General features: G+C 43.8%; 2 protein-coding genes across 11 annotated transcripts in view; one reads left to right on the top strand and one right to left on the bottom strand.

The window, feature by feature from the left end:
• The window catches only part of STARD13 (StAR related lipid transfer domain containing 13), a 285,754-nt gene extending 283,441 nt beyond the window's left edge, over window positions 1-2,313 (top strand). For all 7 annotated transcript variants that reach the window (XM_063394783.1, XM_063394784.1, XM_063394785.1 and 4 more), the window contains 2 exons: window positions 486-662; window positions 1,016-2,313. In XM_063394783.1, the coding sequence (XP_063250853.1) occupies window positions 486-662; window positions 1,016-1,133 (295 nt within the window). In that variant the 3' untranslated portion in view covers window positions 1,134-2,313. The remainder of the gene's footprint in view (window positions 1-485; window positions 663-1,015) is intronic.
• A 9,516-nt stretch (window positions 2,314-11,829) lies between these two features.
• The window catches only part of KL (klotho), a 51,698-nt gene continuing 38,631 nt past the window's right edge, over window positions 11,830-24,896 (bottom strand). For 3 of the 4 annotated variants that reach the window (XM_063394792.1, XM_063394790.1, XM_063394791.1), the window contains 3 exons: window positions 24,148-24,416; window positions 20,563-21,679; window positions 11,830-16,872 (listed from right to left, as the gene is read on the bottom strand). In XM_063394792.1, the coding sequence (XP_063250862.1) occupies window positions 16,535-16,872; window positions 20,563-21,679; window positions 24,148-24,416 (1,724 nt within the window). In that variant the 3' untranslated portion in view covers window positions 11,830-16,534. Of the gene's footprint in view, window positions 16,873-19,973; window positions 20,166-20,562; window positions 21,680-24,147; window positions 24,417-24,896 lie in introns of all 4 variants that reach the window. The other variant, XR_010080026.1, reaches the window with a different exon arrangement.

Below are 24,896 nucleotides of genomic sequence, written 5' to 3'. Positions count from 1 at the left end.
TAAGAGAGGCTAGAAACTTGGGAGAGGAAAGAAATGGAAGGATATTTTGTTTTTAATTCAGACATCCTTGAAACATATTCTGGGTATTAGTGAGGATTTCTGCTGTACTAAACTGCATTTCTTATTCCGTAAGCCTGCAAGTTTCAGCTTTTGCTGGATTATCCTCAGTCTTTCTTCTTTCCAAAACTTTTGTCTGACTGCAAAAGGCTCTACCATGCCCTAGAATATTAATGGTTACAAAATACTCCTATGGAGAAGCAAAACTTCACCACCTGGAGCCACACAGATGGGTGGCCATTCCCCATCAGGGTCAGACTACCAGCTGGGGAACGTGAAACTCCACTAGGGACTCCTAGGAGAGCCCACTGGCACTGCAGGCAACACGGACAGGCAGACAAGCAAACTGTAACTTCAGTTCTGGTTTTCACTCATGTGCCCAAAAGTTTCATCACTAATGTGATTCCATCTTGCATGCATTCCTGCAGGACATGGAGGACAGATTTGCCGAAGGGGATGTGCATGCTGGTTGCCATCTCCGTGGAGCATGAGGAGGCTCCTCTCATGGGAGCTGTGCGAGCCATCGTGATGGACTCCCAATATCTGATAGAGCCCTGTGGCTCAGGAAAAGCCAGGCTGACCCACATCTGCAGGATTGACCTGAAGTAAGTATCCCACCTGCACAAAGGAATGCCCCCTCAGCAGGACAAAACCCTCAGGCTCAGGGAGGGCAGATGTTGGGAACAGAGGGCATGGTTAGGGTAGCCTTGCTACTTTGGAGTTTCCTGCAGTCTTTTCTCCACTCAGTGTCTGCCACTGTTAGGGTGTGATCTTAGAAATGGAATTGGCTTATTTGATTACTGCAAGGGAGAACTTCAGAGTACGCTTAAAAAGACAATATTTGAATCTCCACCACCACGGTGGGCACTGCAGAGCAGGAAGCATGGCAAGCACGTTTCTGTGGGGCATGGTTCTTGAGTATTTGAGTTTCTCAATAATTTTCTTTTCATTTCTTCAGAGGACATTCCCCAGAGTGGTACAACAAAGGCTTTGGACATCTGTGTGCAGCAGAAGTTGCCAGGATCAGAAACTCATTTCAACCTTTGATTGCTGAGGGACCAGAAACAAAAATCTGAGGAAGTGTTCCTGGGAGCATGTGAGCATAAATCAGGGCCTGGCAGGGAATAGGAATACTGAAAGCAAAGGTCTTATTTAAGCTGCAGAAATCTGACCAGACCCAGGTTTATATAAAACTGAAAAAGGAATTTTATAGGAAAGTTCTTTCATTCTGGAGATTTCACCCTTCCCCCTTGCCCACATCCATTCTGTATTAATTTTGAATATTGAACTAAACATTTCTTCAGAGAGCTTTTATTACTTTAAAAACAGATTATTGCCATTACTTGTATGTTACATAACTCTAGTATTTAAAGGCTTCTAAGAAGCATATTTTAACTGTAAATAAATAATGTACAGTATGTATATATTTATCTATATTCTATCTATATATATGTATATGTATAAATTAATTATTTTGTATATAACTCAGTGCAAATCACTTGTATCAGTTGGACCTTCAGTGGATCTGTCACTTGTTTGTTAGTGTGTCACTGCTACATAAGCTGTGTTTGGTGTTATCACAGGGCTACCAGGCATAATTGGTGTGATAACAAACAGCTCTTCTCAAATATGTTTTGTGTTTGTGTGTGCTATGAGAAGGTACCTAGAAATAGATGTAGGAAGAATTACAGGAACTAAGGAAGGAGGAGGTTACAGTGCATTTAAAAATAATGAGGAGGGAATCAGTCTCACCAAATAAAATAGATGGAGATGCATCTGAGACAGACATTGTGGAGGCCATTTATGTTCAGCTGCAGAATTGTGACTTTTAGCAGAAGGTGTTGAAAACTTACCTGTTGCCTTAATGACTGGTGTCTGGCAGTAGAGAACCTCACTGTGTGCAGTGTTCCAGGTAACTGCTCATCCCTCAGACAGCACAAGGTAATGCTGTGTGTCCTGAGATGGCTGAAATAGACTGGTGATTTATTAAGCTGTAAATTAATTATTTTTTGTAAGCATTTTGTCTAGGTTCTGAGTGTTTCTGTGTTCTTTCCTTCTCCCGTAGAGATGGCTAATCCAAAGCAGGTTTTCTACATCCAGTGGGCACAATGACGTGCAGATGAACACCATGCCTTTAATATTCTTACTATACAAATAACTATGCTTTTTTAAGATTTTAAGCACATCTTGGAGATTTAAAAGACTAAATAAATGCTATTCTTGGAAAGATTGCTTTTATAGTAACAGCAAGCATTTTCACCTTATATTGCACTGATCTGCATGATCCCACCTCTGTAGGCATTGGTGGGAGCAGGATTAGGACTATGAGGAGTAGGAGCCATTTAAGCCTATTATATAATTTCATTTTCAGGGACCTATTATTTTGCTAATGGAAGAATGCTTTAAAAGTAATAATAATAATTTGTCGACATTGCCTTTGAGGCAGGGTTCCATTTTGTTTTTAACTAACCTACAACCAAATATTCCATCTACGACTCAATAAGAATGTACAAGCCTGTTTATACTGTTCTTCATTAATCGCATTTGTTCACTTAGACTTTATTTATTGCTGCATAAACCAGCGGAGTCACTCACAGCCAATGTTTCAGCTCAGTCCTTCCAACAAAATCCAGAAGGATTAGTATGAGGTCGATTAAGCAGGATGCATTTCCTATGTAAAGGTATAGCTTTGTGCCCCGATTCAGTGAACGAGGAAGTCTATTCAAAGCCAGGGCTTTGAACATTCCCCAGGTGTGGGAGCTGTGCAGTGGACTGTGTTTGGTGACAGTGCTAGAGCATGACCCCATGTGCCATCCTGCACACACATGGGCTGTGCTGGCAGGGGACAGCCCTGTGACCTGAGGAAGCATATCTGTGAGAGCTCAGGGTGGATAGGGTGACCCAAGGTGACCCACAGTGCTCCAGCGTGCCCTTGTGAAGGAACAGGACTCCAAAAAAGTCACTGTCATCTTCGCCCATGAGATGTCACTCATGTTTTGTTGTGCAAGTCCTAGGATCAGGGATCTTGGCTGCCTGAGAGCTCCTGCCTCAAGTTTATGGCTAACAATGGTTGCAATGTGCAACTATCACGAGCTTTAAATCCTGCAGACAGGGGAGCACTCACAGGGCCCTTACGTGGCTGTAGTGGGGTCTGGCAGTCACCCACTGGCTGCAGGGCACCCCCACGGCCCAGGCTCAGCCTTCCCGGAGCAAACAGTGCCTCCCCAGCTGGGAATGCCATTCCAGAAAGCAGCACCTCCTCCCAAATGCCTGTGGCCATGGCAGCAGAGTTCATGCCAGCTCTTTTCCAAAGCATGAGCAGTTAAGAGTACTTGTGCTGCATTAGTTTACATCAATAAATACAACACTGCCTCAGCATAAACAGGCACAGAATTTCTAGCCCTGGGAATGGCAGTGTTTGGCAATAAATTATGTCTTAGGGAAAAGAAGGGAGAACCTGGACAGTGGTTTTGTCCTGTCTCACAAGTCGTTGCTCAGCTGGAGGAGGCCCTGTGCCACCTGCCACCCTTAGCAAAGTACGGTTGTTTTCCTGCCCTTGCAGAAGCTCTGTCATGAGTTTCTGGCATCTCCAAGCCATGTATTGTTGAAATAAGATTTCTTCAAAATGCACATTATGCCATGTCTACCGTTCAGCTACCACAGTGTTTTGTATTGTTACATTGATACATTATGATAATTGCATTTTTAAGTGTTATACTCATATCAATACCTCATATTTTTACCTCATCTGTTGGTATCAGTCATTAGTTGTAAATAAATAATTGCAGAGTTGAATAAATTTGCATACACTAAAGAATCATGTTTCTTTGTACTCTTTTTTCATCTAGTGGCTCAAGAAATGCTGCATTTAAGCCCTTGATTTCTTTATTGCAACCTGCTATATACACTTAACTGTTCTGGTGTGGGTCTTGAATAATGACTGCAGGCTCAAAATTATATTCTTGTCCATTAAACTTAGCCTGTAGTATCCTTATGTATACATGAGCTTCATGGCAAAGATTAAATTTTCCAAATTCAGCCATGTTTCTGCATCTATGTTCTTGTCAATAATTTAGGTCTAGGTTCACAGGAGTGACTGGAGCTGGGAGGGTGCGTGCTAGGTTCACATTGTCAGACATCAGCCATCTCAAATCCATCAAGCCATTGCAAAAGAGTAAAAGGTGCAGTGGCATGATAGTGATTTCTGGGGTTTGTCTTACACATTCCATCCATGGATTAAATGTTCCTTTAGATGGCTGCTGTGGTATAACCCCAGCTGGCAACTAAATACCACTCTCTATCCTGCCACCTGGAGGGATGGGGAAGAGAATCAGAAAAAGGTAAAAACTATGAGTTAGGAATAGTTTAATTGAAATAAAGCAAAATTCTTGTCGTTGTTATTGTTGTTACTAGTAATTACTGGTTTTACTGCTATTATTAACAACAACATAGGGGATAAAAAAGGGGATAAAAAAGAGAGGAATAAAGCCCAAGAAACTCAAATGATGCACAGTATAGTTTTTCACCCACTGACCAATGCCCAACCCATCCCTGAACAGCAATCGCCCCTCCCAGCCAACTCCCCCAGTTTACATACTGGTCATGATGTTCCATGTATGGAATTTCCCTTTGGCCAGTTCAGGTCAGCTGTCCTGGCCATGCTCCCTCCCAGCTTCTTGTGGTGCTCCTCACTGGCAGAGCATGGGAAACTAAGAAGTCCTTGGCTTAGGGTGAGCACTACTTAACAACAACCAAAACATCACTGTGTTACCAACGTTATCCCCATACTGAATCCAAAACACGGCGCTGTACCAGCTCGTAAAAAGACAATTAGGTCTATTGCAGCTGTAAGGAGCTCATGTGCCTGTATCCCTCCAACTCTCTCTTAACTTACTAAAAGAAGCAGAGTCTCAGAAAACAGAGTGCTGAGCAGAGTCAGCTATGAGAGACCATCTAGGAAGGGATAAGCCTTTATGTCCCACCATTCAGAGAAAGCTCTGTTTTAAAATTTGGATTGAAAGGAAACACTTTTTTCCAACTATCTACCACAGCAGAGATGGTCAGCTGTGTAAGTCCATCCTTTCTGCCAAAAAAACCCACTGTATGTTATGCGCTCTCATTCCCATTTCTCCCTCCCACCCACCTGCAGCAATGTCAGGGCAATGAGGTTCTCTTAACCCTAACAGCACTGATGTTTCAGCTCCTGGTATGCACAGACTTCATAGTGTTGAATTCTTGGGGTACTCGTCCTCTCTACAATGCCTTGCAGGAGTCAGCAGCAGGGCAATCGCTCTGTTTGATGCATTTACCCTGCAGAAACAGTGTCACCCTCAGAGGATTTGGGCAGGCCTAAGAGGTGTTGCTCTCCCAAGCGGCTGATAGTTGTCAGATGAGAGCACAGGCTGAGCACCCTAAGATGACTGTGAGGTGAAAATACTGAATAAATACCCAGAAGACTGCTGGAGCCTGCCCATCAGATAGGAGAGGATGAAAACACATACTGCTGCTCCAGCTCAGTCGTGATGTGAAAATGCTGGGGAGTGAACACAGACCTTGCCAGACAGAAAGCAGCATGACCCACTCATGATCCCCTGGGAATTCAGCATGATCATGTTGTGGTCTCCTTGCCAGATGTGTCAGCCACAGCTGCACATGGGCTTCATTTAAACAGGTGCTAGACCAGGCAGACTATTGCTACAATGCAGTTACACATCAGGGTGTGACAGGACCAGGAATATAAGGCATCAAGCCACAGACTGATAACAAAGTAGATGTTTGGATTTTCCTAAAATGTACATTTTAAATTGTGAGCCTCAGTATCCTGGGCCCCTCAGCAGCACAATGTAGAAAGCCAACAACTCCCCCCAGAGCAGCAATGGATGCAGAGCAGAACCCACTGTGCAACTGCAGACTGCCCTGCTCCATTGTGCAAGACTCTGTTCAGCAAACACAAGGACGTGTGGAACTCAAGGGCAAACGCAGGTCAGAGCAGTGGGTCCGGGTTAATGAGTAAATGACAGAGAAAATGTCACAACCCTGCAGCGAATTATTTGCCTGTCCTACACAGGCTGATGTTGGGGAGGTCTCACACACTTGCGATACCCTCCCTAACCCCACAGCAAGTCCCAGACACCAGAGCCTCTGCACCTCTGATGCAGGTCAGCATCTCTTGCAGAAAAAGTAACCTGGACACTTAGCTCCTTCCACCCATTCTGAAACAAAGATCTCTATGCCCATACCTTGGTACTGACCTCCCAAGGCAGTTATTTTCCACTGCTCTTTTCCACTGCCCGAGCCCAGTGGCTGAGCCCAGCATGCCCTCTGTCCCACTCAGTCCCTGCATGCCTGCTGCAGGCTGGGCTCCAGCCTGCACCTGCTAACCCAGCCCAAGATGCCCAGGAGGACACAGCCCTTAGGGCAGGGTGACCATGGCCAGGCGGTCCCAGCTCCAGCTGCAAGGGGAGTCGGGCATGGCCAGCCTGCCAGGGCTTGAGTACACAATGTCTTGTGTCCCATAATAGGGACAAAACTCCAAGGTGAGGAGAGATCATTTCTGTTTCTCTTCAGGAAGGTCAGAGCACTAAAATAACCATAAGCCTCAGTTGCAGTGACAAGCTGGGGCTTTTGATCCTCTCCCAGGGACTAGAATCCCACAAAATGGAGAGGCTGAAGGCAGTGAATTGCTCTCTGCCTTGAGCACAGACTTGAACTGCAGTGTGCAGGTCCTTAGCAGCAGTTTGCAGGGGGACAGGATGAGCTCCTAGCTGTGCTGGTGCGTCAACAAGAGAATACCTGGCTCTGTTGCAAGACAAGTTGCATGGAGCTCTGCTGGCAGCCAGCTACAGGATTATAACGTATTTCTTAATCAAAATTAAGATGGATATGCTCAATTGTGCATAAAAGACACAAGGGAAACACAGCCTAAACCTACAGATTCTGCTCTATCTCCTGCTCATAGCAGCCCCAAGATAGACACATGGCCATAAACACAGAGCCAGCATTTACTGCTGTGAGGATTTGCAACAGCTTGCGATTTATGGGAGCAAATTAGCTGCAGGGCCATCTGTCCTTCCCCAGACCACTGGCCTGCTCCTCGCTGGAATGACTGCCGTTCTTGAGAGGATGTGTATCAAGTTACTCACTCTTTTTTTTTTTTTAATTAAATAAACGTGGGAACCACAGGTGGTGGAGCAGAGGACAGTAACCCTCTCAGCAGCAGCATCTGCGGGCCAGCAGTGCCCCACCACGCGTGTGGGACAGATGCTGGCTGAGGGCAACCTGACCCCCAGACCCACCCAGGGTCTGCCAGCCCATGTGGTCACCCCACTGCTCCCTGCTAACACCAGCCAGGCTTGCTCTCCATGGCAGTAGGACATGAAGCACCACAGCTGGTCTGTCCTGACAACAAACAGTGAGTCCTTCTTTTGTCCCCAGACTCTTTCAGTTTAGAGACTTACCATGGGGGTAGTCCAATGCAGGAAGTTTTAGCAACACCAAAAACCCATCCCTGTGCCTCACTGCTGGCCAACCAGCAAGAGAAAGGAGCCCACCATTGCAAAAGTGAAGAGCACTCTGGGTTCATGGCTACTCTGCTATTTTGCCCAGTGTCATCTGGTGCCCAGTAGGACAGAAACTCAGGTTGGACCTACAAAGAGAAAGTACAGGACTTTAACTCTTCCGCCTGGATTTCTCTTTCCCTGGAGAGTCATGTCCCTTTTCTCCGGGCCCAGGGAGGAGGGATCACACAAGCGCCTCAGCCAGGTTCCCAGAACTGGGCTCAACCCCATCTGTTGCTTTGCAAAAGATGCAAAAAAAATTGTTTAGGGAGAACTTCCTATTGTTCAGTGGCTGGGATCCCCAGTGAGCATTAGTGCTGCTGGTAAGGAAGAACCCTGCTGCTGCAGGTGCATTGATGCAGTACTGGCAGCAATGCCCATATGCAGGGCACATCAACAGCTTCCTCTGTGGCCATGGGACACCCACACCACCATTTCAGAGCCCGTTTTTGTCTCTTTTTCCTGTTTCCTACAAGGCTGAGGAGCCCACACCAGCCTGCTCACTAGCACTGCATGGGTGCCAACAGGGAACCCACCCACCTCATCACGGAGACAGCCACCACCTGAGTTTTAGTAACATCCCCTTCCCAAACACTGAACCATCCCCCATCCACAAGCATCGCCTTGGATGGGGTTCACTGCCTGGCCATGCTGATGCCCAGCCTTTTTAACCTATGACTGTCTTCATGTCCTTCTCTCCACAGCCAAGGAAGCGCAAGGACACTTGTAAAGTGCTGGGCAGTGACATTCATCACACTGCTGAAACCACCAGAACAGCAATGGAAAAGTTTGTGGTTATTATCAACACAAATAAAAATAAAGGTTGCAAATGATGAAAAATTAAAAGGGTGTCACTGGGTTAAGCCAAAATGTTACAATATGGCCTCCCTGGCCTCCCAATATGTTTTGCCTTGGGCAACCTTTTCCAGCAATGGCTGGTATTTATCAGCAAAAAGATACAGTTATTGCATTTGGGTTTTTCAAATAATTGAATAATTTAATCTTTTAAGTGCCTCTGAGATCACTTGCTGTAATTAAAGACAGAAGATGAATGACTGAAGTACAAGAGCATTGGAGGACTTTAAACATGAACATGTCCTTGACTGCATCTCCTGTTCACTTATGTAACGATGATCCCACATTAATATGACTAAACAGATGAAAGGATAAAATAATAAGAGCTTGGTTGCATTATTTTCCTCGCAGCCCAATAATAATATATCATCAGCCAGAGGAATGTGCCCGTGAATACCAAGCAGGAGCAACCACGTGCTGCCAAGAGCAGGACCCCGCCGCCTCCTGCTGTGAGGTGCAAGGAAAGGCAATATCCGCTCATGGATCCCACAGCAACGTGGCAGATAAATGAGTTACAAATGTCTATAAAATTCACAGACTTGCATCAGAAGTGGACTTAAAAGCTCAGCAAGTGCTGGGAGAGGCGGCTGCAACACTTGCAGTATCCTTTATGAGCACTTATTTTCTTAGCTTTTGGAAATAAACCCCATCTAATCCTCATGGAGAGGGGGAGGCAGAAGGGTTGCTGCAAAGGGAAAACGATCAACAAAAAATCTGTAAGGCCTGTAAATGGCATTTTGCCTTCTAAGTAAGCTATACACCTTGACATATCTCTGTCCTACCTCAGTATTTAGTTCCCCACTTCATAGCCCAAATGCACATAAATATGTGCCCAAAGCGGGAAGAAGGGGTGATGAGAGAGGTGGAGCCTGCTCTGCTCCATTCTTCACACAGCACCAAGTGCCTGGGCACACATGTCCCAGACTGGAGAAGCAGCAGCCTTGCACCACTCAAGGCATCCTCCAGGCTGCCCAGAGAGACTGCAGCCTGCTGGAAAGCCCTCCTCACCCTCTTGCTCCCCTCCCTTTCCTGGCAGGGCACCCGATGGCCTCCAGCTCAACTGTACTATTGCCAGACTACAAAACTTTGTCACCTCGTAAAACTTTACAGTGCAGGTAGTTTATACCATTACACCTCTTGAACTGAACACTCAGCCAATTCACAGCTTCCTCTGGCGGGAGGAAAACCAGATTTCTTGGGTCAGGTGTTGTGTTTGTGCAGCCCTGCTGCTTTACAGAGCTGCCGAGGGCCTTTTACAGAGCCCTGAGCACAGAAGGCAGCGATGCACTGGCCAGCTCAGTGCCGAGAGCCAAACCACCATTTCAGCCAGCATCCCACCAGGACATGCCACTGGCTCTGCTTTTCCTCCAGGCCCAGGCACATGTCCCGCTTTGGAGGTGTTGCTCCAGCTTGGAAATGCACCTCATAGGCTCAGCCCCAAGGGAAGCTCTGGTTTGGAAGCTCCTGAGAACAAAGCAGGTGGGACTGAGAAGTCACTACCGAGGTGCTCTCCTCCCCTGCAAGGACTGATGCCATAAAAAGCATTAGGGAGAAGTCCATCATACATCCCAGGTTACAGGGGAAATGTTAAAACTCACCCTTCCTCATGAAAAAACAAACAAAAACCAAAAGATTTAAAAAAACAAATCCAAACACCTGTAGTTTTGTGTGTCATTCTTAATAAGGCAGAAACCATTTCCACTAACAGAAAAGAACTCAAGTAGAAACTAATCCCGCTCACTGCAAATTTGCAGCATTTAGAAAACATCACTGCTGTAATTCCCACTGCTTTTCTCAGTGCTGGTGACTGACCACCCCTCCTGCATCTCAGACTCCCATGGGTCTCCTGGGACTAAAGCCAGATTTGGATGACCCCAGGAGAGCTGGGATCAGATAATGAGGCTTCACCATGTTGTGAGTAATTCTTGTGACAAGAGAAATGCATTTGACAGTTAAATTCATGTAGGAGGTGTATGATTGAAGGAGGTGTATCACTGAGGGAGCAATAAAATGGGAAATATGGAAAAAATATTTTTAACAAAGAATATTTCAAGTCCCATGGCCCACCCCCACAGAAGGACTGCTCACTCAGCTCCCTGGATGAGGTACTTGCACATCTGCTTGTGCCTGTGGCTTTTCTGCCATGCTGTGTTAGTATTTTCCCTGCCTTCTCTCTGCCTCACTGGTACTTTTGCTACTCCTTCAGAAACACAGAAAGCATCACAAAATAATAGCCAGTAAAATGTCAGCACCCACAAGCGCCCTGGCTGCAGGCTGCTGTTATTTCAACTTTCTGATTTCTTAAAAGTCTCAATTTTTCTCAGAACTGCTTGACAGTGGTGTTTCTGTTCAACTCATGAAGCAAAGTAAAAGGCTCTGATACATTGGGCCCTGACACTTTCTTCTCACCTCATTATTCCTTTTTTCCAATCTCTTATAAAGGGTGGGCTTAACAAGAAGGGTGGACTTAACACCTTAAGCCTGCACCAGCCATAACACTGAGAGGTCTAAGGAAGGGTGGTTTGGCAATTCATGACTGGAGCATCAAAGACAGGAAGAGCTCTCCCTTTTCCATGCCGCTTTTTCTTGGCTTTGCTTGAGCAAAGAAGGAACAGGATTGAACTTTCCTGCCAAAACTAAAGTCTGGCACCTAGAATTAACTTCTTCACCCTGAGTAAGGGAATTTTCACCTCTGCAGTCTCTGCAAGCAGAATGAACAGATTGAGTTTTCTAAGTGACTTGAAAGCAACGCATACAATGCAAGGAGAAAAGGGCAAGTTGTGTGTTAAAACATGCTGAGACATGTACGGTCCCGGTTCTGTTCATGGGGTTTGTCCTGTTCCGCTCCCACTTCCCTTAAATCTTGACATTTACTTTCCTTAATGACATTTCCTTTCCTTTTAACAATGATGCCACAGACATGCTTAGTGCTGAAGTATGCTGACAGAGTCCCTGAAGCCTGGGAGTAAGTCCACTGGAACAGAAGAGTTTTCAGATTTACTGCAGTCCTATGGAGTAAGCTATTGCACCAAAGCACTCTTAAATTGGTATGGTTACATCCGCAGACTTTCTATATAGCAACAGTCACTTAAAAAAAATTAAAAAATAAAATTAAAATAAAAACCAAACAAACAAACTCTAATAACAAAACCCCTCCAAACTCCTAGGTCTGTTGGAAGAACATCTGTTTAGCCACAGGCCCCAGAAATCTCCAACAAAAGTTAGGAGTTATTTCTGTGTCACTGGAAAAACAAACAGCAACACAAACTCCTTGCAGAGTTATCACAACAGCCTCTCCTGAAATACTCTGCACTTCATGCTGCAGGCAAAGAAACTGGACAGATTAAACAGTAAGATCATGTTACATTTTGCTACATTCAGTATCTTTATTTCATTTCTGTGATTGTTATAAAAACAATGTAACATTCATCCTGTCATTTAGCAAAGACAACCCTCCCACAGTCACTCTGCACAATCTTTTCAAGAAATAAACCAGAAGCTTTGCACACATGCCACAAAAATATTTTGAACAGATACAATATTTAATCTGGAGCACTGAGTAAACCGACAACATTTTATCCTATAAACACAGTTAAAAATCAAGAAAGCAGTCTACCTAAAAAACTGCAAGCTGAACATGCCGAGCCTTGTTGCTCTTCAGAAAATAAAGCACCAGCCACCATCAAGCTGTCTTTGCAGCCTGAGTAGGGAGCCCTCTCTGCCCAAAGTCCTTGCTGCTGCCTGCATTCCTGCTCAGGATGCATACATGGGGTCGGGAGTGCCAGATCACTGCTCTCATTTGGACATCAAGGACAGCAAGTTCCCCACAGGAGGATCAAAGGAGGTGATTTCCACACCATTTTGCATAAGCACACCTTGGACAGGTACCCAATCTTTGCCTATTCAAGGGCTTCTTTTCTGCTGGTGAAGAGTGATTTTTTTTTCAAGACAATTGACAGGAAACTTGCACAGTCCCCTGACTACATAAAATAAGGCAGATTCCAGAGGCAAAACCATACCATTATCTCCATCAGAACAGCCCATCATTGTGCAATTCACTGGCCCAGGCAGCACCACAGGCAGCATGCCTGGGAGAAGGCTTTGGCAACCCCTGTGCCCTGCTCAAACCAGCTGTGTTCTGCAGTGATATTTAAAACCTCTTCTGAAAGCAGCTACGCCAAAGGCTGTGTTAGTTCCATGGGTCATGGCTCCATGAGTGGATACGATCACACAGCAACAAATCCCAGTTTACCTACAAATTAGCTGTCCAGCTGGTGCCATCTGCCTGTCGGTGGTCACATATCATCCAGCTCTATGGGAAGAGCCTGTCGTGTCTCCTCTCTGCTGGGACTGCTGTTTCCCACACTGTGCTGCACCTGGGCCATTCCACAGCTCCCAGCAACAGCTGAATGGATGGGAACTGCTCGTGAAGCATCGGGTCAGGCCAGTGTCCATCAGCACTGGGCCCATGGCATCTGTGCTCCTCTGGATTTGCCCTGCCCGGGCCCCCTGAGCCCCCTCAAACCCAGGGGAGGCAGGTACAACCCTGGCTGCTCAGAAGCATCAGGCTCCAATGTCTGACCAACAGCAAAATACACACCCCCCACACACACAAAATGCACACGCTGGGCATGGCCTGGGTACAGCTTGTGCTACATGACTGTCACTTTTTGTTACGTACTGCAAAGGCACCCGGCAGCCGGCGTAACGTATCGCACAGTGATTCACTGCCGTGCCACGGAAAAGCCATTCCACATTTCACACACTCAGGCAGGGATATTTCTTCATAATCCTCAGTGCACCAGGCACCAACGCATAAATACACAGCAGTTTGAAATGTTCTCCTCTACAGCAAGTCCTATCAGTCTATAAATAATTTTATACATATTTTTAATACTTTATCACTTAGCCTGAGATGTGCACCTTAATCTGAAAACCAAAATATACATACTTGCAAAGAGAGACCATTTAAAGACTGGAACTGGAGGAAAAATATATTAATCATTATGAGAAGATACTATTTTTTTCCCTATACCTTATTTAAGAAAAAATATAATCTTAAATTGCAAATTAAAATAATATTTCATATGTAAGTCTTAATTTACAGTATAGAACCATAGAGTGTTCAGGTTGAAAGGAACCCTAGGAGGTTATTTAGTCATCTTCTAGTAATCTAGTAGATAAACATCACATTTAATACAGCATAATCAGCTTTAGTAGAGAAATAATTCTTGATTAACACAGAGCACATTTCTTTTCAAATGTTCTTTCCAGTGAGTGACATTGTTCACATAACAATAAAAACACAATTACAGCTGAAGACAATGCAGGTCTAGAGTTACAGAGCAGAGAAAAATGACCGTACTGCTTTATATTGAGGACCCTCTGAATGCAGCAATTCACAAGGCAGGCAAAACAACACAGGGTTTTTTCCCATTCTCTCTACTAATAAACAATGGTGCTAACATTTTGCTATTTTATCTTGTTGAGGGAAAAACAAGAGGCCCTCAGACATCCAGTAATACTCTGGGATGAAATGCTGCCAGTTCCAGTTGCTCAAAGGAGAACCTCCAGCCAACCTGTGACAGGTTTGGCCCAGCAGCTCCACAGTCTCAGACCCTGGCAGCAATGAAGTTGTCATGGGTTAACACTGGCCAGATGTTAGTGCACTCATGAATATATGTTTTTTCTCTAACAACTCTTGTGGGATGTGATCAGGAACAGAGCAGAGCAGGCTTAAATCTTGAAAACAAAAAAAAAACCTACCAAAACTTTATTAATTACATAAGAACAGGGACAGAAATACTCTTAAACACACACAGAGACAGAAATGAAAACTTCTTAGAACATTTTTTTCTCTCAGTTTCTACCTCCCCACCCATCACTTTTCACAAACCAACCCCTGGGTTTTAGATCAAACAATCACTACTCAAAAACAAACTAATCTTCAATTCAGCAAGGGAGAGAGGAGTCTCTCTCGCACTACAGACTGTTCCTTAGAAAACACGGGTCCACCCCTTATGTGTTTCTATGTCACCCATAGCACCGCCCGGAGAAGTCTGCTAAGGTGACACTCTCTTTTTCCTATGTTTAGCGCTCTCACTGCTGTCTCATAGGCCAAAACTACATACAGGGCTTTTTAAGGATGCTGCATGCCAAGCTCTCCCCCTTTTCACCCAGGGGCCGGGGTTCCAGGAGCAGGTCTGCCCTGAGGGCAGAGGGTGCTACCTCACCCTCCCCCTCTTTTCTCTGCTCGCTCCAATTCTTCAAGTGCCAGTCACTGTAGCAAAAGCAAGGGGCAGCTGCATCTACCTAAAAATGCAGTTTATGTTCAAAAGAGACTCAAGTTCAGTCCATGGTTGACATTATGCAAGAAAAGTCTAGCTCCAAGGCTACTCTTCTCATTCTTCTATCGAATTCTTTCTAATCATGCTTTATCATCTCGGTCCCAGGCCGCTTCCCTCTCTCCGAAAACTACTAGTCATGAGAATCAATGTCTAAGAAAAGTTTTTTTCTGCCAAGCAAGGGTTAACAGTTTCTTCTCGGCAGGGTGCTGCAGACCAGGCTCGGCAACCCCCCACGTGGCTGAGCACCTTCTCCCGGAGTTTGGGGGGAAGGAGGGGGGTGAGCACACACAGCAGGCACTTCCACAGTTTTCTACCCCTCCATCCTGGACGGAGTAGCTCAGTTCCAGTCCTGTCCCTTCTCTTCTCCCCCGCCCCGGGGGGGGCTCCGGCTTACCTGAGCCCGACCACGTGTTTCCCCTCCCCCACCCAGCCTCGTGGCCAGGCGGGGGGGGGAAGGAGACTGGAGACGTCTCTCTGCTGAAAACCCGGATCCGAAAAGAGGCCGAGCCCCTCAGACTCCTGCTTTTAACTCTTTGTGTCCTCAGAGGCGTGTCCAAACCTTTGAGTGACCAACCCAGGTGCCAGCAGAAAAGCTGATCACTGATTGGACTGCCCACATCCCCCTGGAGGAATTCACCTCCCCCCCCAACCACGACAGAAGTGCTGCACCATTACACCAAAATGCTGGCTTTTAAAGTCTCTGCACTCAACACAAAGAGCACACAAAGACCATCCCTGCTAAGTTACCACAAGTTTCCAGCAGGTAAGTAGCCGGGCAGCAGCAGTGGCAGCTGAATTCAGCTGGCTGTGAGAAGTGCAGAAATGGGGTGTCCCAGCTCTGCCAGGTCCCTGGGTACAGGGCAAGAGGGCACAAGGTCAGGCATGCGCCTTTCTGCCAACTGAGACAGTGAAGACATCCCAGTTCCTGCTCTTTGCCTTTTTTTTTCTGAGCAAATCAAAGGGAAGCCCGTTCACCCTTCCCATCTCTTCCCAGTATATGGCCTAACCCCTGCAATCCCTGGATATTTCCCTGCTTCTTACCCCCCTGAGAAAGACACAGTTCCTTTAACTGAAGTTCCTCAATGGCATCCTGAAGGCAGATGTAGTCTCAGTACTAGTTAACGGATTTACCAAGGGCTCCCAGCAGCACAGACTCATTTCCCTCTGTTCTTCCTCCTGCATCTGCTTTAGGAAAGGGGTTAATCCTTCCCCTGGCACTGCATTCTGCAATTTTCCTCCATCTTTCTTCTCAGTCATGATCCCTGCTCCAGTTAGGTTCTATCTCTGGTTATGAAACACCAATGTTAAACCCTAAATTGGCAACAACAACTCTTGTTTCACCCCAGTCTTGGAGAATTTGACATTTAGGCTCTTCCATCATACCACATTTTCAAAACCTACTTTCACCTGTCCAGTTCAGCGATGCAAATCCAAGAAAGGGAAAGCATCTGCTCAACAAAAGGTCCCAGGGAAAGTTGCGGGACAACTCCAACCACAGGAATCAAGGACTGGCTATAAACCAAAGGTATTATAACAGAGAAAATGATTTCTGGGAGCCATATGCAAGCAATAGCTTCTCAGTGTCAATATCCTGCAGTATCAGGCAATATAAATGCCCTCCTAATGCTGAAGCAATCACAGCATTGTACATTCTTATTTCAGGTTTCCCAAGGGGATGCGAGAAAAAGGACAATGAGTGATGTATTCAAAGGAGAAGTTCTATTTATATCTTCTTTCTACCCTCTTGGAGTAATAAGTAATGAAGAATATAGTAACAATGAAAGCAACAAATATGAAAGAGATAAAGGCTAGTAACGATTTTCTCGTTCGGAAGAAGCGGCACTCGGGACACAAGGCAACCTCTTCTGGACACAGCAACTCAGGAGTCTCAGGACCAGGAAAACCATTATTGCCAATTATTTCTCTGTAATGTTTCAGAGAAGGCTTTGGTTCATATTGATTTGCAATGTAGCTGTAGAGACCATACTTAGGAGCAGTCTTGTCATTAAAAGAATAGACAAAATATCCTTGAAGGTTAACGCCATCCAAGGTGTAAGCTGCAAAAGAAAACAAAGGGTTGAAGAAATGAATCAATGTCACTTTGCATTCAAGAGCAGTACCATATGTCCATACGTAAAGGAGGGGCAGGGGAATGATAAACCCACATCTGCTCTTCTCCTCTCCAAAATTAGGTAAGGTACATGTACATCTGTGAAGTGTTTCTCATAAAAAGTAAGAATCTGTCAGCCACTGCCAGACAGTGTGATCTGTGAGTATCCTGCAATTTATTTCCTTGTGCTTGGTAAACACAGCTGTGAGTTCCTGACTGTGTTTAATGATCAGCATGGAGCCTATCATGAAAAGATGGTTCTCTTTGCTATGTATGAAAGAATACAGGTTTTGGGTTTCCTGCCCCTAGTTTTCTGCAGCCTGCTTCTCTGATTGCTCCTTCTCCCTTGCAGGACACATCCTGATGGGGACAGTCAAGGAACAGAGGACATCGGGCTGCACTTCTCACTAGCAAATGCACAGTGACACCAGAAAAATCACACAGTCACACTGAGGTCGTGTACTGGGGTACCACTGGTGCAAGGGGAAAGGTTATGCAAATCACGGCTCTCTCTTGTTATTAACCAAAGTTTCTTATCCAAGATGACCTGTATTAGTCTTTTCTGAGAAGGTGTCCGCAATCCATACTACTAACTCAGCAACTGGAAGAGGCCCACCAGCTGCAGTGTTAACCTTGAGCCATCCATCCCGTTTGACAAAAAAAATAATCCAAAGTAGTAAACACAAACTGCAATAGCTGATCTCTCAAAATCACTGTTTTAACAAATTAAAGCTGATTAACATAGACCTGAATTTTCATATGCTTCTGGAAACAATTCTTTCTGAAGCCACATGCAAGACTTTAGCACCTCTAACCTACTTTTCACGTGTAAAGTGAAATATTTACCTGCCATTTTACAGAGCTGCTGCCCAGGATAATTAGTTGTGTTTGCAGAACTGCAGGTGGATTTAATGGTGTTACATAAATGGTTACTGCTGTTCTTTGTTTTCAATTGGCAAAGACGTACTTAAACAGAGTACAAAGCCCTTCAAAATATGGCCTCAGTCCAAAGGGTCCCATATTGTATCCTGGAATCATTTATCTGCACAAAACTGCTGGCTTCCCTGGAACAATGCAGGTGAGCAATACCACATGCACAAAAATTTCCACCTGCAGTGCCTGAAACCAGCTGGAGGAAGAAGGCAGAAGAGGGACTTTAAGGCTAGGGCATACATGTACCAATCCCCCTCTACACTGTGACACTGAGGTAAGGACACAGATCTCTAATTCATCTTAGCTACTGCACAGGGTCTTGCAAAAAAGAAATGGCAAGTCTTGGAGAAACCTGAATCAGTTGTGAGATGCCAAGGTTATGTAATGACAAGATGGGCAAAAGTGCAATACCAGAGAAGAGAAGAAAAAACCAGAAAAGCTGATGGACCAACCACTATGGAGGAGTGTATGGTATCTAAAGGGGGAGATCAAGCTTTTGGAAAAGTAGTACGGCTAGTTAGCAGAGACATATTTATCCATCACAAAGGTGAAAAGCTAAGAAAATAGGTTTAAGCTGAAAAACACAGGAGCTATTTACAGGCTGGACAGAAGACGGAGAAAGAAGTGACTGGGGGACAGTGGTACCAGAACAATACCAATGGCAAAGTTCTGTAAAAAACAGAAGCATGTTTTTTTGCTAATGGGAACTGGGAGAAAAGCCCGTACATCTATAGACACTTTGAAAAGAGAAGTGCCAAGGAGACAAGCAATACAGAAGAAAAACATTTTGGCACCACAAGCCCAAATATAGCCAAAATATGTTTTTTAACTATAGATTTATAAAACATGCATCCAGTTCTACAAAACGCTGGAGAATGAACTCTTGGACATTTAAAACTGAGGTTCAGTAATTTGCGAAAGAGGTGGAAATTACAGAGGAGGAAGTTAAAGCCAATAGTTAATGAAGTGGACAGGAACTGCCAGCCATCCTTCACTACCTATCAAAAGAGTGGAACAGATTACATAAAGCTTGATAAATATGAAATTTAGGAGATAATATATGATTAATGCCAATCAGCTTAGTTTTATGAAAAATAAATCTTGTCAAAATAACGTGACTTTTTTTCTTTTGAGATCAGCAGATCAATAAAAGTAATGATGTTTGATGTCATATACTTAGAGCTTCACAAGGCAAATGACTTGGTATTATATGGCATTTAGATCAAGAAAATAGAATGTTATGAGGTCAGGGGAAGCCCATAATAAACATATTTCAACTGGTCTCAAGTAGAATTAAGAAGTAATAGAAGTAGAAGTAAGTCTAGAAATGTATTTGCAGGTAAGTGTCACAGTGTATGTATTTCTACCACGGTCATGGAGCTCGGCTTTTAGCACTAAGTTATTTGATGATCTTAAATATATCAGCAACCAGCAACCTGAAATAAATGTAAAACTATTTCTCATAGTCTGCAAGTATCACAAATATTAGAGACATAACTTAGGCTGGTGTAGCAAAGTTTGCACAAACAAGCAGCAGGCATTTGAACATGGTCAAACGTGAAGATGTCAAAGAACAAGCAGACCTACTTTTGAAGAGGCAGTCGTGCTTGGAATGGGGGGCAGGAATCTGTAACTAAGTTTAAGATGTCACTAAATCACCACAGAATCTGTGTGACCAACCTGCTGTCATAGCCAAGAAGGCCAACAGCCTGCTTGCATGTGGAAATGAGGAGGTAAGAGGTTATGTTATACCTGCCTAAGTATGGCTGTGACAGGAACAGTGTGTCCAGGTCTGGGTTTACCCCTCTCATGAGAAATACCAGCATACAGGGAAAAACTTAGCAACTCTGAGCTCTGAAATGATGCTTTATAGCAGGGGACACAAAGAGCCTTATCTGTATTATCCATTAAAGGGATAAATGAGAGAGAGCTTGTCTTGTGTCTGCAAATACCTACATAAGTAAAATACATGTGGAAATGCACAACAAAATTGCTTAAGGCTGAAGCTAGAGCAATTAATAGTAGAAGTAAGATATATATGTACATATATATATATATATATACACACACATACACACTATGAGGTGCCAAAGATTCTTCATCACTAAAAATTACCTCATTTGGGTTTTGTGCTTCTCTGAAAAAACAGCATGTGCTGTATGGCAGGATGACTCAAAATGCCTCCTTTTTGCCTTGTAATTTATGAATCTTTGAGACAGAGAAAAAAACTGGTATGTGTTCTGAATAGCAGGAAACAGTCCAGGAAATGGCATAATGAGGTAGACAGCTGAATTATTATGAAGATCACTGTTGGATAAGATACAGAGACAACTGAGGAACAGAACTCATACCCAGCCCTGAGGCACATCAGTGGAGAGAAGCAACAAAGCAAAACAACAGCAGAAGTGCAATAAGATGAAAATCTGACTAAATACATGTGGAGCTACTCACATAATTTCTATCTAAATTTACTGAACCCATAAAAAACTTATTTTGCTGTCTTATGCAGGATATAAGCAAGGTCTGATGTTTAGTAATGAGAATCAATCATAAATCAAGGGAAAAATTACCTGTTACACTGTAGTAACATCTCATTTATGGAGTATTCTACAGAGGACACGTCTTTTAAAGCTAAACATACTCTATCACACAGTGTATACTAATAGTGGGATTTGTGACATATAAACCATCTGTGGTTCCTTACCTTTTAAAGCTTCATTGATGTAAGTCTGTATGTAATACACTCTGAGCTTATCGTGCACCATATTCTGGTCATCGTCAATCCCATTAGCCATAACATAAATTGGGACATTGCCATACTTTGATTTCACCCAGTTGAGCAACTTACGCAGTCCCCAGGGCACTACTGCAGCTCTGCTGGGAGAGTGAAGCCATGTGATGTCATTGATCATTTGAACTTCAAGGTAGTGGTCATATTTTACTGCATCTTCTTTCTCTGAGCCCACCAGGGTAGTGGTGTAGTGACTCAAGGCAAAAAAATCAAATGACCCCTGTATTAACTTCTTTTCGTCTTCTGAGAAGTAAGGCAAGTGGAAATTATACAGGTCAGCACCGTTTATTCGGTGAAGCCACGCTCTCATCACCTCTGGGTAGTCTCCATTCCCAAAGATGGGCTCTGCAAGCCAACCAATGTCGAACTCTAAAATTCTGTCAGCAACTTCTTGGTCATTCCTGGAAAAGGGACAAGCTGGTTCTACCCAGTCAGCTTGCAAAGCTATAGATATTTTGCCCTTCTGAGATGTCCTGAATTCTTTGTCATAAAGATGCCAGACTTTTGCATGGGCTTTCAATAGGTTGTGCCCTGCTGTGTATGTCAGGTTTTTCACAGGCGGTTCATTCATGGTGATCCAAAATTTAACATGGTCCCCCAGACTTGTAAAGCAGAATCTGGCATACTCAACAAAAGCATGAACAGTTTCTGTGTTTTCCCAAGCTCCATATTTGGCAAGAGAAACTGGAAGCTCTTGATTCTCAATCATAGGTTGCCATAAAGCAACAACAGGAGTTATGTTAACTCTGAGAAGTTCACTAGCAAAACACTGATAGTAATGTACAAGTGTGTGGTTGATTAGAGAAAGGTTACCTAAAGGAAGGATTAAAGACCATTTCAGTGAAAAATGGAAGTGTGTGACATGCATTTCTTGCAGAAGAGAGATCTGGAGCCTGATAGCAGCAAAGTCAACACAGTGACGCTTGCGCTTCGGCGCGTGAAGTCCATCCACTTTAATGAGCTTCTTTGTCTGGTGAACATCCCACACATAAACACTGGAGTCAAGGAACTGGGCAGGAGTCGTGTCTACCTAGGAAGTACAAGAAACACACCAGACTCAAGCTGATTGTTCTACGTAGGGGGAACATCATAACTATCAGGCACAGCCCAGAAAAAGAATATCCTAAGTCAAAACATTGCATTCAGCATCTCTGATACCGGCATCCCAGGCCATGTGAATGAATGACTTTTCTATTAACAAGTGACGTCAGAAAAGTACCAAATCTATATATCATTTTCACTCTACTTTCCAAACAAGCTTATGCTAATGGTTATCATGTTTATGTCTTCTCTAAGCTGTTCCAGTTTCCAAAACGAATAAGGATTGCTCAGGGATAAGGCACTAAGCCTGCAACAGATCTCCAGAGAAGGAGATCTTCAGTGAAGACTACTATAATTTTTAAAATGTTTTTCTTTCAAGATTAAGGAGAGAACAGAGCACAGAGAGGCTGTCTACTCTAAATTACACAGTACAGTCAGTTTCAAGATCGCTTCCTGAATGCAGGAAAAGAAATAATGAATACAACATCATTTCTGTGTTCTGTTCTTCTGACTGTGATGAAAGATGAGTAATGTTCTGCACTTAATTTTTAGCAAAAATTCAGTTGACAGGCAAAAATTTTCTTTATTGACGAAGACATCCATTTTTATTTAATTCATACTGAAGTAATTTCCAAGTTATATCGGCAGGCTGTTGATGTCTGAATCAATTTTTTGGGCCTCTGAGTAAACCCACTATATGTTACTACAACAGAAAATGAATTTCCCAGAAGTCTTTAAGGTTTCAGAATGGCGCATATGACACACAGTAACATAGTACAAGATGAGTTTCTCAGGGTTGCTCTAAACTATACTTTCACTTTTTAATGAAAATCACCAGCACAATAAGGACTAGAAAATGAAAAATTGAACTACTTATAATACTGCACAGTGTGAAATTTCCTCACTCACATTCTGTGTAATTCTTTCTAGATCCAAACCACAGGATAGTGGTACCATGGTCTTTATTTGTCCTTTTCTCTTTCGTATTAATCTTTGGTGTGTGGTTTCCCACTGAGTTCAGATTCCTTGTCCTGCCCTCTGTTTGAAAAGCAGGTGTCAGCCTACAACCAGTGTTCAACTTGTAGCCGAGGCTCTGCAGACTGTATAAAAGAAGCTGCTCAAAATCAGTTGCTATTTTCTCCGGAGAGGTCAGTACTGTGCTCATAGAAGAAAGTAATAAAAAACAGCATGTCTGAGGGAAATTGCTTTTCTGGAGAATTGTCCCTTGTAGATTACTAAAGCATGCATTGCCACTAATACTGTGGGAATGCTGTCAAAACAGTTTTTCCACTGTGATGCGTCTACAAATCAAACTACCTAAGCCTTACAGCACAAAATGTTAGAATGGCCTTTTGAAACGAAAATATTCAGCTTTGAAGGTTTTGGGGATGGGAGGGATTTTTTAGCTGTTGTAGGCCGACTGACTCCACAATTTTATAGTTGTTATTGATTTCAAAAGCAGCAATTCCATTTCCAATTCTTAATCTATCTGAGAGCTAGGAGGATGACTTGAATTTTCTTGAAAATCAGTGCATGAGGTAAGGCGGCCGCAGTATTTCTCAAGAGAACAAAGCAAAATCTTACTTTTGGAGTGAGAAAAAACAAACAAGCTCCTCACATTCTAGCCTTAAGAAAGATTCTGCCTTTGTGGAAAATATGAATTAAAAATTCTGTTCTTGGATGAAGCCTTGGCTTTGAATTTACACCTCTTTACTGTGGTTAGAGAAACTCTGCAACCCAAAATAGCATCCAAGAATTACAGAACCCAACAGTTAAAGAGATCATAACTAAGATACAATTTTTACTCATGTTATAAAGTCTTATAATTTGAAAAAAAAAATCCCAAAGTATTAAATCAGTTGAAATAAAGACTGAGGGCTGTGAAGTTGCTAGGTTCTATGCAGGAGCACTGCAGGCCCTCATCAGACACAGTATAACGTTAAATTAAATAGAAGGAATACAGAAATTTCATTTAAATCTAATATTGTTCACTTCCTTTTATATAACATCTCTCTAAGAGCAGTACCAGGATGTTTATGCATAAGATGCAGAAACATGCCACTGGAGTTTTAGGAGTTTTCAGGAAGTTTTCTAAAACATGTATTTTACAGTTTAGCAGATTTAATTGACTTCCCTTTGAAAAGAACTGACTTTCTTTAACTGATCACATATGTTCAGGGAAGACAAGCATCAGACTCCTTTCCATTTCCATACAGTTTTTCTAGAATGTTATTTATAGTGTCTCAATCTGACTGGTTCTCCTCAGTCACACACAGAAAGTCTGGTGAAAAATGAAAGACAGAGTGTTTGGCACAAAAGCCTTGTACCCAACTCCTTGCAGCACTGTGGTAATACCCACACAGAGTGTGGCAAAGCCACTCTATTCAGCAAATATGTCACTGTGAACTTGTGCACTGATCTGGCTGGACAGCCTGTCACCTTTATTATCAGACTCACCTGGATGTAGTTGTCAACAATTCCCCAAGCAAAGCCGCAGGGAAAAATACCTTCTATGGGCTGGTTTTCAGGCAAAGGTGGGAAGCCATTTTTTTCTATCAGCTTTTGATAGAACAAGACAGAAGATTTGGGCATCAACTTCTTGTCATGGCTTTGAAAATCAACATAAAACAGTCCACGTCGAATGCTGTAGCCCCTATGCCACTCAAAGCCATCCAGGAGGGACCAGACTGTGTAGCCAAACACGTTAACTCCGTCGTACCGGATAGCTGAGGAAAGAACAAACCCAAACTTATCACCAGGCTCATCTTCCTCTGTAGATTACACCCTATCAGCAATGCTTGCAGCATTAGTGTGTAAGAACAGTGCAGCAGGTCAGATAAGCATCTCAAGGCCTTCCTCAAAGCCTATTCAGGGAACATATTTTAGCAGCACTTGGGGAGCTGCCAGATTTCGGTAGAAGGCAGCAGAGGTATCTGGCTTGGCTTTAAAGCAGCAGGATTTAGAAAGAGAAGCCATGCAGCAGTGGTTTGAGCAGTGCTGCTCATCAGCTGTGCCAAACAGCCTCAGAGTAGAGCCTGAGCCATCTGCAGCCACAGAGCCGGTGACTGCCCTGCTCTGCCCTCTGCTCTGTTCACGCTGCAGCTCACTCCAGGGTGGCTGCTACTGCAGCACTACCCTGTATGCAAACAGAAGTTACACTCCTTTTCACCTCCTCCCCCTCCACTCCAAATACATATTGAGAAAAA

This window comes from Prinia subflava, chromosome 3, assembly GCF_021018805.1.
Source record: "Prinia subflava isolate CZ2003 ecotype Zambia chromosome 3, Cam_Psub_1.2, whole genome shotgun sequence".
Classification (NCBI taxonomy): Eukaryota; Metazoa; Chordata; class Aves; order Passeriformes; family Cisticolidae; genus Prinia; species Prinia subflava.
This window is presented reverse-complemented; position numbering and strand designations above follow the sequence as displayed.